This window comes from Squalius cephalus, assembly GCF_949319135.1.
Source record: "Squalius cephalus genome assembly, chromosome: 1".
In the NCBI taxonomy this organism is placed as follows: Eukaryota; Metazoa; Chordata; class Actinopteri; order Cypriniformes; family Leuciscidae; genus Squalius; species Squalius cephalus.
The window spans coordinates 57,796,205-57,812,457 of record NC_137122.1 but is presented as its reverse complement, the minus strand read 5'-3'; the positions used below and the strand labels follow the sequence as shown (position 1 = coordinate 57,812,457).

The 16,253-nt window shown below is 42.4% G+C and overlaps 1 protein-coding gene across 1 annotated transcript; it reads left to right on the top strand.

Moving 5' to 3' along the window:
* Window positions 1-534: 534 nt before the first annotated feature.
* Window positions 535-15,368, top strand: LOC307160331 (tripartite motif-containing protein 16-like protein). The gene is made up of 6 exons (XM_079874339.1): window positions 535-1,207; window positions 9,302-9,397; window positions 9,493-9,726; window positions 11,391-11,550; window positions 11,979-12,026; window positions 12,255-15,368. The coding sequence occupies exons 1-6, from the start codon at window positions 635-637 to the stop codon at window positions 12,800-12,802; spliced, it is 1,659 nt and encodes a 552-aa protein (XP_079730465.1). The 5' UTR covers window positions 535-634; the 3' UTR covers window positions 12,803-15,368.
* The last annotated feature ends 885 nt before the right edge of the window (window positions 15,369-16,253 follow it).

Genomic DNA, 16,253 nt, shown 5'->3' with positions numbered 1-16,253 from the left:
TTTTAAATGAAAGATCAAAAGGATGAACACGATTTATTTTTACAGGCATCTTTGATCATATTTACTAGGGGTGCTAATAATTCTGACCACAACTGTAGGCTATATTAGATAACTTGTCTTTCGATAATCATATTTCATATGTTACAAAAGCCTTCTTCCACCTCAGAAATGTTGTCTTGAAATATCTTCACCTCACATGTTATCTGTTTCGGTGAGGAAAGGGTTAATGAGCTCATTGTTTCTGCCTAAATGAATACGATGTTAGCTAGCATGATCTGTATCTTAGAACTGTACATTTTGACATTGACATTACTTTTACACGGTATATAGACACATGTATTCATGAGTAGCCTAAATCTTCGCTCTGTCATTCATGAGCTCAGAACTCGTAATTATGATATTTTCGACTTCACTTGAAGGACACAGTAAACACAGCAGTAGAGAGAGAGAGAGTGTGTGTGTGTGTGTGTGTGTGTGTGTGAACGAGGAAACTGCTTTACAGACACGCCTATATTACACACGTCACTCAAACACAGAACCAGGAAACTATTTCAACTCCTCAGTTCAGAGAAACAGAAACTGAAGTATTGTTGAGCTGTTGTGTGTTTGTGTCTCTCTGGATTCATGCAGTAAAATGGCAGAAGCCAGATTTTCTCAGGATGAGTTCACGTGTCCAGTGTGTCTGGATCTCCTGAAGGATCCAGTGACTATCCACTGTGGACACAGTTACTGTAAGATCTGTATTACAGGCTGCTGGGATCAGGAGGATGAGAAGAGAGTCTACAGCTGCCCTCAGTGCAGACAGACCTTCAGTCCAAGACCTGCTTTAGCTAAAAACACCATTCTGGCTGAACTGGTGGAGAAACTGAAGAAGACTAAACTTCCTGCTGACTGTTACGCTGGATCTGGAGACGTGCAGTGTGACGTCTGTACTGGAAGAAAATACAAAGCCGTCAAGTCATGTCTGGTGTGTCAGGAATCTTACTGTCAAACTCATTTTGACCATCATGAGGAATTTCCCTCTCGCAAGCCACACAAAGTGATTGATGCCACTGGACGACTGCAGGACATGATCTGCCGTAAACATGATAAAGAGCTAGAAATGTTCTGTATCACTGATCAACAGTGCATCTGTGTGTGGTGTAAAGAGTATGAACATAAAAACCACAACACTGTATCAACTGCAGCACAGAGGACAGAGACACAGGTATGAACTGAGAGGGATCGATCACCCAGAAATGAAAGTGTCTTCATTCACTCACTCATTTACTCATGTTGTCCGGTTTGACTCACGTTCTGTAGATTGTAAAGATGATATTTTGAAGAATGTCTATTTTACTCTATTTATACATTGAAAGTCAATAAGGTACAAAAGTTTCAAGCTCCAAAATGGATAAAAACATAAAAGTTATCTTAACATCTAGCCTAGTGGTTTAAAGACGAAGTGTGATTAATAACGTGCACTTAATAAATACAATTTGTAAACATGTCAAATTAAAAGTTTTACTTTAAAATGCATTTTAATAATATTTAATATTTCAATGTGACTCTTTTGTCATGCTTTAAAGAAGTGCACTTATTTTGATGTATTGACTGACATACCAAAGTACTTGATTATAATTACAACTGCAGTGTGTTATTCAGTATATTTAAAGTTAATATATTTTTTAATGTACAACATTATTACAGTATATTTTAGTCGGTACATATGACTAAACACTTTAACTATATTTTAAAAATAATAAAAGTAATTATGAAATTACATTATGAAGAAGTACTTCAAAATCACTGTTAAGTTCAGCAAATTGCTTTAAATATAAATTTAAACTATAATACATATTCATTTAATTGCAATTAACATGCAACTATGTGTCTGTAAACATTACGGGCCCATCTTACACCCGGCACAATGCAGCACCAAGCGCGACGCAAGTGTTTTTTGCTAGTTTCAGCCCAACGCAGTTATTATTTTCACATCCTGCACCACATTGATTAAATAGCAAATTCATTTGCGCCCATGGGCTGCTGGTCTGAAAACGAGGTGTGTTCTGGCGCATTGTTATTTTGAGGCAACAGAAATAGACTGAGCCATTGACCAACTGAAACCTGGTCTAAAGTCAATGGCACAATATTATTTAATATTATTTAATGAGCACGTTAGGCCTAATATGCACCTATAGGCGGGTCCACAACGCGCTACATTCTGCTTATTAAACACACAGGGATGCACAGCAGCACACAAACATGCCAAATATTTAAAATAAAGGGATTACAATAAAGATATGGTGGAATCCAGCTTGTCCCATAGATGGTCTGCTTGTGCACTTTTACTTTGCGTATGAGCAGTTTCGTTTGCGCTCTGGAGACAGCTTCGGTCTTTCAATTAATTCCGTTATGTCAATAGTGAATCTTCCATGCGTTTAGATCGTTAAAATAGGGACCTTAGTTAAGTTCACACTTAAGTATATTATTTAAAAAAATATTATTTATATACACTTTTTAAAGGAATGCTATTTTTACTTATTTTTTTAAAGGACCAATTTTGATTCACAAAATCAAATCATTGATCAACTCATGTACGCAGAGCCCAAATCAAAGATATGATGTTTTATTAACAAAGTTCGGGAGGAGCACGTTCAAATAATCAAGCAATCAATCAATCAACTCATCAAACAATTACCATGTCTACCCTATCAGCATGAGAGGAAGCATATATATATATTCACTCTGTCAACTCACCTAACTTCCTTGACAGTTTTCAGCATTTGACCTCGCCCTACCTTCCTATCATTTCCGAAATGAGCTCTACCGTCCAATGAAGAATCTTTCGTCCTTCAGGAATCTTTGCCGCAATCCTCTGGTGTTATCTCGCGGGCGTCAGGCCAAACAATCGGGTCCTCACCACCATGGGCGAAACATCCGCGATCTCCTTCCGCGCATTGCTCTAAACCGGACCATTCAATAATTCCTGCAATAGAGAAATGGACTATAAGGCCCGCCGAGCACCACGCTCGCGTCTCGGGCAATGCCGCCCTCTTCACACGAACAAACGGGTCTTCCTCCAAGACCAGGCCGCCGCAGCAGGCCCTCAGTAAGCCGCGCCGCAGATTCAGTCCCGGCCGGCCAGCTCACACTCTAGACCCGCTGGCTCAACTCCGTGAGTGCTCAGCTCAAAACCTTCTCATTTTTGTCCCTGGTTAAATTTCGCATCGCTTCAGTCGAGTCTCAAGCACAGTTATGCCATCTGGATATTCATTTTGATCGGGGGAATACACGTTTTAAACGGTTTCTGTTCAAATTATTTGACGTCATTAACGCGCTGCTTCCTTGTGGCTTAAACTATCACGTACAAACAGTAGCTCGCACATTAGATTGCAAGCACACAGAATCATTAAGAACCTATCGTTAACGTTGTCTTGCAAATTATCTACAAAATCGCTTCGAAACTTCGTTATAGCACAGCTGTATTTTATTTTAAAGTAATTTAAAACCACAGCTTCACCATAAAAAAAAAAAAAAAAAAAAAAAAAAAATCTGATTAAGAACGAACAAAATCGGCAGGTAATGTGACCCATAGAAATGAAGAGAAATTTTTAGATAAAATACACAAGCAGTGTGTTTCCACGGCAAAGTTTGAAGTCCTTAGTGATTTTAAAACACAATTGGATAAATTCAAGGCGCAAAATTCTATGAAAGCTCTTTGTCTTTTACAATAAGTGAGTCTATTTTGAACTTGACTAAATAAATGAACCAGCAACAGATAAAGGAACAAACGATCATCTAAATCAGATTGTACTTTGCTGTTTGATTATCAAACAACAACTACAGTATCAAATCGATGCGTTATCAAATCAGGTTATAAACCATTTAGGCTTCTAATGTATTCATTCAAAATAAATAAAATAAAAATAATTTAGCAATTGATCTCTCAGCCCCACACGGTTCTGGTGAGCTTTGGATTCCAGTCACCCAGGATAAACCATGGGTCTAGCCACATCCATTGAATTCTGGGCATTAACTTGGATACAGTTAATTTCCAGGCTGCACTGCACTGCAAAGGATATTTCTGGTTTCATCCACCTTCTCAGACATTTTAAACTGTCCTAAACGCGAACTACTATCTTCGCTCGGCCACTTAAACTTCAGATGTGCATAATCCTGCAAGGCTGCCCTCTAAACTCTAAACCTACAAGCTCACCATATCCACCTTTCCCGTAGGATCCCATTTGCTTCTCACATTGCCACAGCAGTGTCATCTCCTCCGCTCCCACAGCAGCTCCGTCTCTGCCGTTCCTCTGGTTAAACTTCTTCACTGTCACAGCAGTCCATTCTGCTCCCACTGGAGTCCAGTTTCTCTGGCTAACATTGATTTCACTGCCGCAGTAGTGATGTCTCCTCACGCTCCTGCAGGAGCTCAGTTTCTCTAGCTAATGTTCTCCACTGCCGCAGCAGTGATGTGACCATTGGCTCCCGCAGGAGCTTAGTTTCTGTCTAACCTTCCTTAAATAATTGAATGGCCTGTCCTTTTTCTATAAAAAAATCTGATTTCTCTCCATGTGGATATCCAACTGTTCACCGACGCAGCTCCCTCTATCGGTTTCGGGGGATTCTACCAAGGCCGTTGGTTCAAGTTTACATGGCCCGCCCAGCTGTTAGACTCACCGCAGTCATTAACATCCTCAGCGCTGTTCGAGTTATATCCTTTAGTGGAAGCAGCTTTCCTGTGGGGTAAAGAATGGTCCTCTAACAGCATCATAGTACACTGCAACAACGAAGCATCCGTGCATTGCATCAACAAGGCCGCTCAAATTTCCCCTGCAGTAATGCCTCTCCTAAGATGCCTCATTTGGATTGCAGCCTGCGATCAGTTCATCATAACTGCAAAACATGTTCCCGGGTCACGTTTTGCTTTCCAGAAATTCAGGTTGCTGGCACCAGACACGGACCCATTCCCAACCTCAGTACCTCACTTCAGAGCTGATATCCACATTAACCACCCATTGAAACCACTTCTTGACGCCTCTCTTAATTCCATTCTTCAAGCCGTTTCACCCAGCACCCTACAATCCTACTTAACCGCATGGAAGCTTTATAAGTCTTTCCACTTCCCATACAACCTGCCTTTTCCCAATTTCTCTGCTCGCCATCACTTCATTCATATCCTATCTCAACAGCATCAAGAACTGCAATGCTCTTCTAGCTGGACCTCCATCATGTGCAACTAAACATCTACAAAGGATTCAGAACGCTGCAGCTCGTCTTGTCTTCAACGAGCCCAAAGGGCCCACGTCACTCCTCTGTTCATCTCTCTGCACTGACTACCTCTCGCATCAAGTTCAAGGCATTGACGCTTGCTCACAGATCTATCACAGGCTCAGCTCCCTCCTACTTTTACTCACTCCTACAAGCCTACATCCCTACCAGAAGCCTACGGTCGATCAACGAGGGACGTCTCGTGGTTCCATCACAGAGAGACACAAAATCACTTTCCAGAACATTATCATTCACAGTTCCATGCTGGTGGAATGCTCTCCCCACCCTCATCCGGAATGCAGAATCCCTGGCAACATTCAAAGACAAATGAAAACCCATCTCTTCCATGAGCAATTAACCTCATAACCCAACCTACTCGCCCAGATGCCAGACAACCAATAACGTTAGACATACTTACTATATGCATCTCCACCCTCCGCCAAGGCTACCACTCTACCAACACTGCCCGCACACTGGACGCAATGTTCATAGTGGCTTTTTTCAGTTTCCTCAGATGCTCAGAACTCACCATCACTTCCAGCTTTAACCCAAAAGTCCACCCCACAATCACAGATCTATCAGTGCTAGACAATGAAACCATCTCCTACTCCATAAAGCAAAGTAAGACAGATCAAATTTTGCTCCATTCAGGCATCCCAGAAGACCACTTTTCCAGCCATTCATTTTGCATAGGCGCAGCAACAGCTGCCCAAAAAAAAAGGCCTCTCTCAGCAGCAGATCCAAGCACTTGGCCACTGGTCAGCGGAGGCTTTCGAGTTACATCTGCTCAAATCGCTTCCATATCAAAGAAGCCCAACGAACCCTCATTAATTCTTTGACAACTTCTCATACACCCAACCCTACAGACCACCACTCCTGCAGGAGCCACGTTCCCCATCCTAACTCGCTTTACTGCAACAGCAGTGCTATTTTCCGCTCCAGCAGGAGCTCAGATCTCTGTCCCACTCACCTTTTGGATCACAGTTTGAAAGCAAGTTGTTTCCAACACCACAACAGCAGCATCATCTCTTTCAACAGGAGCCCATTCTCCACCCAACTGGCTCATCGGACAGTTAAAAGCAAGTCAACCAAGTCTACTACAGCTAACCTACTCCACTCCCGCAGAAGTTCCGTCACTCCATCCAAACTTGCGCTACTGCCGCAGCAGTGTCATCTACTCCGCTCCCGCAGCCAGCTCCGTTACTCCGTCCAAAATAGATTGGATATTTAAGAAAGCAAGTTTGGTCCACTGCCGCAGCAGTGTCATCTAGTCCGCTCCCGCAGCCAGCTCCGTTACTCCATCCAAAATAGTTTGGATATTTAAGAAAGCAAGTTTGGGCCACTGCTGCAGCAGTGTCATCTAGTCCGCTCCCGCAGCCAGCTCCGTTACTCCATCCAAAATAGTTTGGATATTTAAGAAGGCAAGTTTGGTCCACTGCCGCAGCAGTGTCAGCTACTCCGCTCCCTCTGGAACTTCGTTACTCCGTCCAAACTTGCTCCACTGCCGCAGCAGTGTCATCTACTCCGCTCCCGCAGGAGCTCAGTTCTATATCCAAAATTGTTTTGGATATTTAAAAGCAAGCTTTGGTCCACTGCCACAGCAGTGTCAGCTACTCCGCTCCCGCAGGAGCTCCGTTACTCCATCCAAACTTGCTCCACTGCCGCAGCAGTGTCATCTACTCCGCTCCCGCAGGAGCTCAGTTCTATATCCAAAATTGTTTTGGATATTTAAAAGCAAGCTTTGGTCCACTGCCACAGCAGTGTCAGCTACTCCGCTCCCGCAGGAGCTCCGTTACTCCATCCAAACTTGCTCCACTGCCGCAGCAGTGTCATCTACTCCGCTCCCGCAGGAGCTCAGTTCTATGTCCAAAATTGTTTTGGATATTTAAAAGCAAGTTGAAAAGCAAGTTTGATCCACTGCCGCAGCAGTGTCATCTACTCCGCTCCCGCAGGAGCTCAGTTCTATATCCAAAATTGTTTTGGATATTTAAAAGCAAGCTTTGGTCCACTGCCGCAGCAGTGTCAGCTACTCCGCTCCCGCAGGAGCTCCGTTACTCCATCCAAACTTGCTCCACTGCCGCAGCAGTGTCATCTACTCCGCTCCCGCAGGAGCTCAGTTCTATGTCCAAAATTGTTTTGGATATTTAAAAGCAAGTTGAAAAGCAAGTTTGATCCACTGCCACAGCAGTGTCATCTACTCCGCTCCCGCAGGAGCTCAGTTCTATATCCAAAATTGTTTTGGATATTTAAAAGCAAGCTTTGGTCCACTGCCGCAGCAGTGTCAGCTACTCCGCTCCCGCAGGAGCTCCGTTACTCCATCCAAACTTGCTCCACTGCCGCAGCAGTGTCATCTACTCCGCTCCCGCAGGAGCTCAGTTCTATGTCCAAAATTGTTTTGGATATTTAAAAGCAAGTTGAAAAGCAAGTTTGATCCACTGCCGCAGCAGTGTCATCTACTCCGCTCCCGCAGGAGCTCCGTTACTCCATCCAAACTTGCTCTACTGCCACAGCAGTGTCATCTACACCACTCCCGCAGGAGCTCAATTCTATGTCAAATTGTTTTGGATATTTAAAAGCAAGTTGAAAGCAAGTTTGGTCCACTGCCGCAGCAGTGTCATCTACTCCGCTCCCTCAGGAGCTCTGTTACTCCGTCCAAACTTGCTCCACTGCGGCAGCAGTGTCATCTACTCCACTCCACCAGGAGCTCAGTTCTATGTCCAAATTGTTTTGGATATTTAAAAGCAAGTTGAAAAGCAAGTTTGGTCCACTGCCGCAGCAGTGTCATCTACTCCGCTCCCGCAGGAGCTCCGTTTCTCCATCCAACTCGCTTTCACTGCCGCAGCAGTGTTTCCTCTTCCGTTCCCACAAGTACTCAATTCTCCATCCTTCTGCATCAGATAGTTGGAAAGCAAGTCGAAATCAAGTTTGATCCACTGCCGCAGCAGTGTCATCTCCTCCGCTCCTGCAGGAACTAATTCTCATCACACTTGCTCCATCACACTGCAGCGGTTATACCATTCTCTTCCGCAAAGTACATTACGTACCATCCCTAGCCTACTACCGGAGAGGCACAACCATCCAACGTCATGACAACCAACTCCCATCCGATGTTACAAGAAGCCTTCCAGCGACTAACCCTTTCCCACTTCTGATACCTTAAGCTTTGCACTCTGCAAGTTTTTGGGGGGTCATCAACATCAACATCATTCTGGTGGCTGTCCGGCATTTATTTGCAGCTTTTGGGGGGAGTACTCTGGGTTCGGGCCAAATACCGAGCCCGGAGCCCTCTCCTCGGACAGCACGCCAAATACGCATTTATTCTATCTGACTTATTTGTAAGTGTGAACTCGTGAAATGATGTTTTATTAACAAAGTTCGGGAGGAGCACGTTCAAATAATCAAGCAATCAATCAACTCATCAAACAATTACCATGTCTACCCTATCAGCATGAGAGGAAGCATATATATATATTCACTCTGTCAACTCACCTAACTTCCTTGACAGTTTTCAGCATCCCTCCACCACCCCGACTCCTCACTCTTGGCTTGTTCTTTCACAGCCAGGAATACGGGGGGAGTACTCTGGGTTCGGGCCAAATACCGAGCCCGGAGCCCTCTCCTCGGACAGCACGCCAAATACGCATTTATTCTATCTGACTTATTTGTAAGTGTGAACTCGTGAAGATGACATCAAAAACATCAAACTTCACTGATGCTTGTGTGATGACATCATGATGTTTAGTCATGTGACATGCAGGAACCAATGAGATTGTGTCGTCATATTTTATTTGGCCTCTGTAAACAGCTGAGACATTCTTCAAAATATCTTATTTCAGAATTCAAACTTTAGGGTGAAGTATTCATATAAAACTAGGCACTCATGAAATACTGCTGACATTTCAGTTTCATAATCATTCATAATCTCATTTCAGGAAACTATGAATCAGTGGTTTGAACCTACAGTATAAACTCGCCATGCTAGATCTTTAACCCTTATTGTGTGATAGTAGTTTTATGTGTCATTTGCTGTTATTGGTTTGTCCTCCAGAAACAGCTGAAGGAGACACAGATGAAGATCCGTCAGAGAATCCAGCAGAGACAGAAAGATCTTCAGCATCTGAGAGAGGCTGTGGAGTCTCATAAGGTGAGTCTGGAGAAGAAGAGAAGTTTGAGACGTCTCAGTTTGGACTCTGTCAGTCGTGCTGAAGCCACTGTGTGATTGTGATGTGTGTGTAACAGCGCTCTGCACAGACAGCAGTGGAGGACAGTGAGAGGATCTTCACTGAGATCATCCGCTCCATTGAGAGAAGCCGCTCTGAGGTCACACAGCGGATCAGAGATCAGGAAAAGACTGCAGTGAGTCGAGCTGAAGGACGACTGGAGCGACTGGAGCAGGAGATCAATGATCTGAGGAGGAGAGACGCTGAGCTGGAGCAGCTTTCACACACACAGGATCACATCCAGTTCCTGCAGGTAACAGAGATCTAGAAGAACAGGATCATAGTGGACTTGAGCAAGAGACTCACAGAGAAACATTTAATGAGAGCAGAATGAGGCTAACTTAAGCAAGGCAAAAAAACACTCTAAAGCTCAGCTATTTGCATTTATTAAAAACATTAAACTGTACCACATTCATTTAACTGCAGATAACATGCAATCAAGTTTCTGAAAACATTACAGCCAATCTGCACTTACACTCACCTAAAGGATTATTAGGAACACCTGTTCAATTTCTAATTAATGCAATTATCTAATCAACCAATCACATGGCAGTTGCTTCAATGCATTTAGGGGTGTGGTCCTGGTCAAGACAATCTCCTGAACTCCAAACTAAATGTCAGAATGGGAAAGAAAGGTGATTTAAGCAATTTTGAGCGTGGCGCCAGACAAGCCAGTCTGAGTATTTCACAATCTGCTCAGTTACTGGGATTTTCACGCACAACCATTTCTAGGGTTTACAAAGAATGGTGTGAAAAGGGAAAAACATCCAGTATGAGGCAGTCCTGTGGGACGAAAATGCCTTGTTGATGCTAGAGGTCCGAGGAGAATGGGCCGACTGATTCAAGCTGATAGAAGAGCAACTTTGACTGAAATAACCACTCGTTAAGCATTTGTGAAGCCACAACACACACAACCTTGAGGCGGATGGGCTACAACAGCAGAAGACCCCACCGGGTACCACTCATCTCCACTACAAATAGGAAAAAGAGGCTACAATTTGCACGAGCTCACCAAAATTGGACAGTTGAAGACTGGAAAAATGTTGCCTGGTCTGATGAGTCTCGATTTCTGTTGAGACATTCAGATGGTAGAGTCAGAATTTGGCGTAAACAGAATGAGAACATGGATCCATCATGCCTTGTTACCACTGTGCATGCTGGTGGTGGTGGTGTAATGGTGTGGGGGATGTTTTCTTGGCACACTTTAGGCCCCTTAGTGCCAATTGGGCATCGTTTAAATGCCACGGCCTACCTGAGCATTGTTTCTGACCATGTCCATCCCTTTATGACCACCATGTACCCATCCTCTGATGGCTACTTCCAGCAGGATAATGCACCATGTCACAAAGCTCGAATCATTTCAAATTGGTTTCTTGAACATGACAATGAGTTCACTGTACTAAAATGGCCCCCACAGTCACCAGATCTCAACCCAATAGAGCATCTTTGGGATGTGGTGGAACGGGAGCTTCGTGCCCTGGATGTGCATCCCACAAATCTCCATCAACTGCAAGATGCTATCCTATCAATATGGGCCAACATTTCTAAAGAATGCTTTCAGCACCTTGTTGAATCAATGCCACGTAGAATTAAGGCAGTTCTGAAGGCGAAAGGGGGTCAAACACAGTATTAGTATGGTGTTCCTAATAATCCTTTAGGTGAGTGTATATATTTTTAAAGTATATTATTTCTGTCACAAGTACGGTACTTTCTTTTTCCCAAGGAGTGTAAGTGTCAAATACTAGAGTTTGTAGCATTAAATGATGAATATGAGGAGAATGTGCTGATTGTGTGAAAGTGCTGGATTGAAGCTAGACTGAAGAGAAGTCAAGTCAACAAGAGCCGCTCAGATCTGATATAGTCCAGGTTATTGAGTGAAGTGTGGAGCTGATGAGTTTTGATTTCTGTGTTCTGTAGAATTTCCAGTCTCTCTCAGCACCTCCTGAATCTACAGACGAACCCGACGTTTTCTTCTATTCTCTCTCCTCTTTTGATGCCGTGAGAGAATCTGTCCATCAGCTGAGAGACAAACTGGAGGATTTCTGCAAAGAGGAGATCAAGAAGATCTCAGACGGAGGTAAAGTCCTGCGCCTCGTTTATACAGACGTGGGTAGAATGATCCTAAATGTGAACGTACAACAGTTTCTGAAATGTTCCTATGATTTATAAAACAATAATTTTCCTAAACGCATCCCACTTTATAAATCACAGTTCATCTTTAATTCAAGTGCAACATGAGCAAGTGCATCAACTCTACAGAACAGCCACAAACATCCCTTGATGGTTTAGAAGTAATAAATACTTTTGTATATATTGAAATTGAAATCCATTGAAATTTAGGATTGAATCTGATACGTTTGTTTTATATATGAAGCATCTGGAGATTCTTCTGTTCTCAGAAATGAGTCCTGCATCATCTAATATCAGATTAGAAACATCTTAGAAATGGATGTATTTTATCTTGTCATTTCTCTTCACACTGTTCATGTCTGTTTATTTCCACAGTCACTTTCACCAACATGAATCCCAAGACCAGGAACGACTTCCTACAATGTAAGTCACTGAGAAACAAGCAGAAAAACTCACTGAATGTGTTCATGTTCTTCCTGTAGAAGGAGAAATAAATCATGATAGAAGAGTTTTATAATTGATCATGTAAATGCTGATTTGCACAGGATATCTGATCAGCTGCACTGAGACACTGATGATACATTGTTCAGATACATTAAAAGATCAGACAGATTCATAATTCCTGATTCTGATGTGTTTTCTCTCCATCAGATTCCCATCAGCTCACTCTGGATCTGAACACAATGAATGAACACCTCAGTCTGTCTGAGGGGAACAGAGTGATTACTAACACTGACACTGACACAAAAAAAAAACAAAAAAAAAACACTGACACAGAGCAGCCGTATCCTGATCATCCAGACAGATTTGATCGGTGGTGGCAGGTGTTGTGTAGAGAGAGTGTGTGTGGACGCTGTTACTGGGAGATTGAGTGGAGTGGATTCGTGTATATATCAGTGTCATATAAGAGCATCAGCAGGAAGGGAGATAAGTGTGGATTTGGACATAATGATCAGTCCTGGAGTTTGGACTGTTCTTCCTCCAGTTACACATTCATACACAATAACATAGAGACTTCTCTCCCTGTAAAGCCCATCAGCAGAAGAATAGGAGTGTATGTGGATCACAGTGCAGGAACTCTGTCCTTCTACAGCGTCTCTGACACAATGAGCCTCATCCACACAGTCCAGACCACATTCACTCAGCCGCTCTATCCTGGGTTTTGGGTTCATTATGGATCATCAGTGAACCTGTGTTGATGTTTCAGAATAGACTGTAGAGAGATTTTACCCAGAATACTTTGGGCTGATAAATCAGTAACAGTGAGATGTTTTCGAGTCTCTTGTTTTCCCATACATTTCCACATGATTTTTATCTTATGTTAACAAATTCACAAGATTGTGTTGCTCTTAAGATTTATATTATCCAAGTAGCCAGAATATAATATTACTAAAACAACTTGTCTTTTCTATGAAGTAATGATACAAGCTCAGAGACATTTATAATGTTTTGATGTTTTTGATGTACAGTACACAGAGTGCCTTGACTTGGTGCTCTGGATACTGACATTTTGTTATTTATTTTTAAAGTCCCCCTGTGGTGAAAATCCAGTTTTTAATGTTGTTTATATGTCTATGTGCTGTTTAATATGCTTTAAGACAAACCATGTGCATATTCATAAGTCAACACTATTGCTGAGTATTTTCTCCTTAAAACTGCAGTGAACCAAAGACAGTCTCAAAAACACGGTTTGAAATCGCTGGTGTTTCTGACGTCACAAACTACCTTGTAACCAATCAGATCCACGTGTGATCATCAACGAGTGGATCTCTGAGCTGGGGCCCGTTCTTTGTACGTCGCTAACTCACTTATCTGGATTTTATTGTTGGCGATTTGGCATGATCTTGGATTGTTTGGTTCTTCGACGCTCGTCCTGGACTTGCTGTCATAGCAACATGTGCGCAAACTTAAACCTGCTCGCGAGCAGGCTTATTTCATGTTAACAGGATTAGATCCCGGCTTCATAAGCGGAGCTGATACGGGAAGTCCAGCGCAGCGCGATAGTGCACTTTCTGAGATATATATTTTTTCTTGTGACTCGTGAGATTGTCGTTTACATTATTAATTTGTTGGAAATGCAAATTTATTTTCGACTTGTCGGAGTCGGGCTTTAACTACAGCACAAACTGTTTGCATTGCCCTAAGATTATTTGCGAGTGGCTCTTTCCTTTACACTATTGGAGATGCGGAGAACTTGATGGAAAGTGTTGTGTCATTCGGAGTTTACCTGGCGCTTTTAGGTTTAAAAAACAGTTTTAGGTTTTTTTGTGGCATTTCCAAGCCACTTAAGACCCAATGTTGTAAAGCAGTTTTTTTTAAAGCAGTTTTTAAAAAAAAAATTTTAGGCTATCATAATTTTTTATGAAGATCATGCAGTCATGACCATGACGATTACAGTATGTGTCACTCAGGCTTCACTAACGTGATTGGTACCATAGACTATAGGCTATAGACTGCCATCAAGGCCTCAATGAAGGGGATTATCGCAGGGGCGTAATTTGTGGGGGGGTTGGGGGGGAGATAACCCCCCCAATATTTAAATCTATGCATTACAACCCCCCCAATATTTATACCATGATCACATGCAAAATATGCAGACCCAAACTTCAACCCCCCCAATGTTCAAACCAAATCTACGCCCTTATGTGAACAGAAAGGGGGTTCACAATGTAAATGTGCAGCCCAGTTACTATTGTGATTCTTAATATTCCAGATTAGTAATATTATATCAAATAAAAAAAAGGCAGTTCACTAAAATCTTCCATATCACAAATGTGAAAGCAAAATGGCCAGGATCTGTGCATGACTTAAGAATTTTCAGAGATTCACATTTATGCACATTATTAGAAAGTGGTAAGAAAAGTTCCACAATTAAATATCAAGCTCACTGTATTACATACACTTATTGATCCTAACAGAACTGCATTTTTTCATAGGTGATTATGACATGTTCCTGCCTGCAGACAGGTGTTTTATGACCCCATTCCCTGACCCAAACCAGTTACAATGCAGCTCTAGCCAGGACAAGGGCACACAATGAAATGAACTTTGGCTAAAGGGAAGATTTCAGTGTCTGAAAAGTCTGAGGGTTGCACACCTGACAGGGCCTGTGACATTGTTGCATGTGCCCTATTACACAACATTGCCACAAAAAAACACTTTTCATTAAATGTTTAATAAAAGTAAAATATGCTTAGTTCCTTGAGTTTTATTTCAATTGTTCTTTGTAAAGAAAAGCCAGTGGTCAAGTGCCTGCAACAAGAGATATTAGACACATGCCTCATGCAACAAATAAAAAGGAAAAGTTGGCTATACACTGCCCACCTGTAGGCCTATGTCTCCTCTGTCTGTGCAGACTCTTCTGTAGGCCTTTCTGTAGATGTGGAATCCTGCAACTTATATTGCAGCCATATTGTAAGTCCACCAGTGCAGTGCTGGGCACTTTCAGGCCCTTCTCTCCTAAGACGGGGTCAGTGTACTGTTTGTCTTAAGGAAAGTGTATCTACTATCCGTAGGAACGTGTGTGCTAAGAAGTGTGCACTCCTTACAGGGACCTTCAGGATCAGTAAATTTTCCCAGAACCTTGTCAGCGATGTATCCAGCGATGTAGACCAACACATTTCCATCATGGTCAAAGGCTGGAGATGATTGTGCTGAAGGCTTCGTCAGTAGATCCAGGATAACTTCAGGTGGGCCGATGTCAGACCTCAGGACAGCATCACTGCTCTAGAAATGAAAACAACAAAATATAACATTAACAAATGCACTGACAAAAAAAAAAAAAAAAAAAAAAAGGTCAAAAATACAAGTTATGATTAGGTCATTATTACCGTCACAAAATCGTTCAAAGACAATACTGTCAATAATTATGTTGTGTGCTAGATTGAAAATCCTCAGTTCTGTCTTTTGGTCTAGACCTGATGTTCTTGGAGATAGCTGGTCCTGGCTGAGCACTCTCCCTCAGAGTTTCCAGCAGTAGACAGCTGGTCCCTGCTTACTACTCTCCCTGACTTCTCTGACTCACACAAGAGATTCTCTCTCTCCCTGACCTCAGTGCAGTCCATTGAATCTTCTTAATGAAGGATAGAAGATAATTAAGCGTTATTGGTTCAAATGTAATTGGAAAGTAGGGCTGGGCGATAAAACGATAACGATAATTATCGCGATACAATTTTTCTCGATAAAACAATATCAAGAGTTCGATAAATGTTCGATAATGTTTATGCGCCAAAAGCGGAACGAATCGAAATGTTCACCTGTTTATCATGATATGTTCATGTTAGTGCTCTGCTTTCTACAACTTTCACTTAGGAGCAAAAATCTGCCTTTAAACTTGAAAGAAATAAAGATTTGACATTTATCGTGATAATTGTTTTTGGCCATATCGCCCAGCCCTGTTGGAAAGCATAACATATTCAACATGATAATTACTCGCCACAATCAGTGGCCACTCTACAGTAGCCATGTTCTTCCATAATGCTCTCAGGGTCAACGTTGACCAGGGGACTCTCTTGAGAGGCATATGCACTGAACTGCAGCAGAAACATGTCAAGGTCTTGTTCACAATTGGTCTTTTCGGAGTAGCTGAACATCAATCCTGTGGCCACAGCTCGGTATTCACATTCAAACTGAACGGAGTCTGGGTTGTCA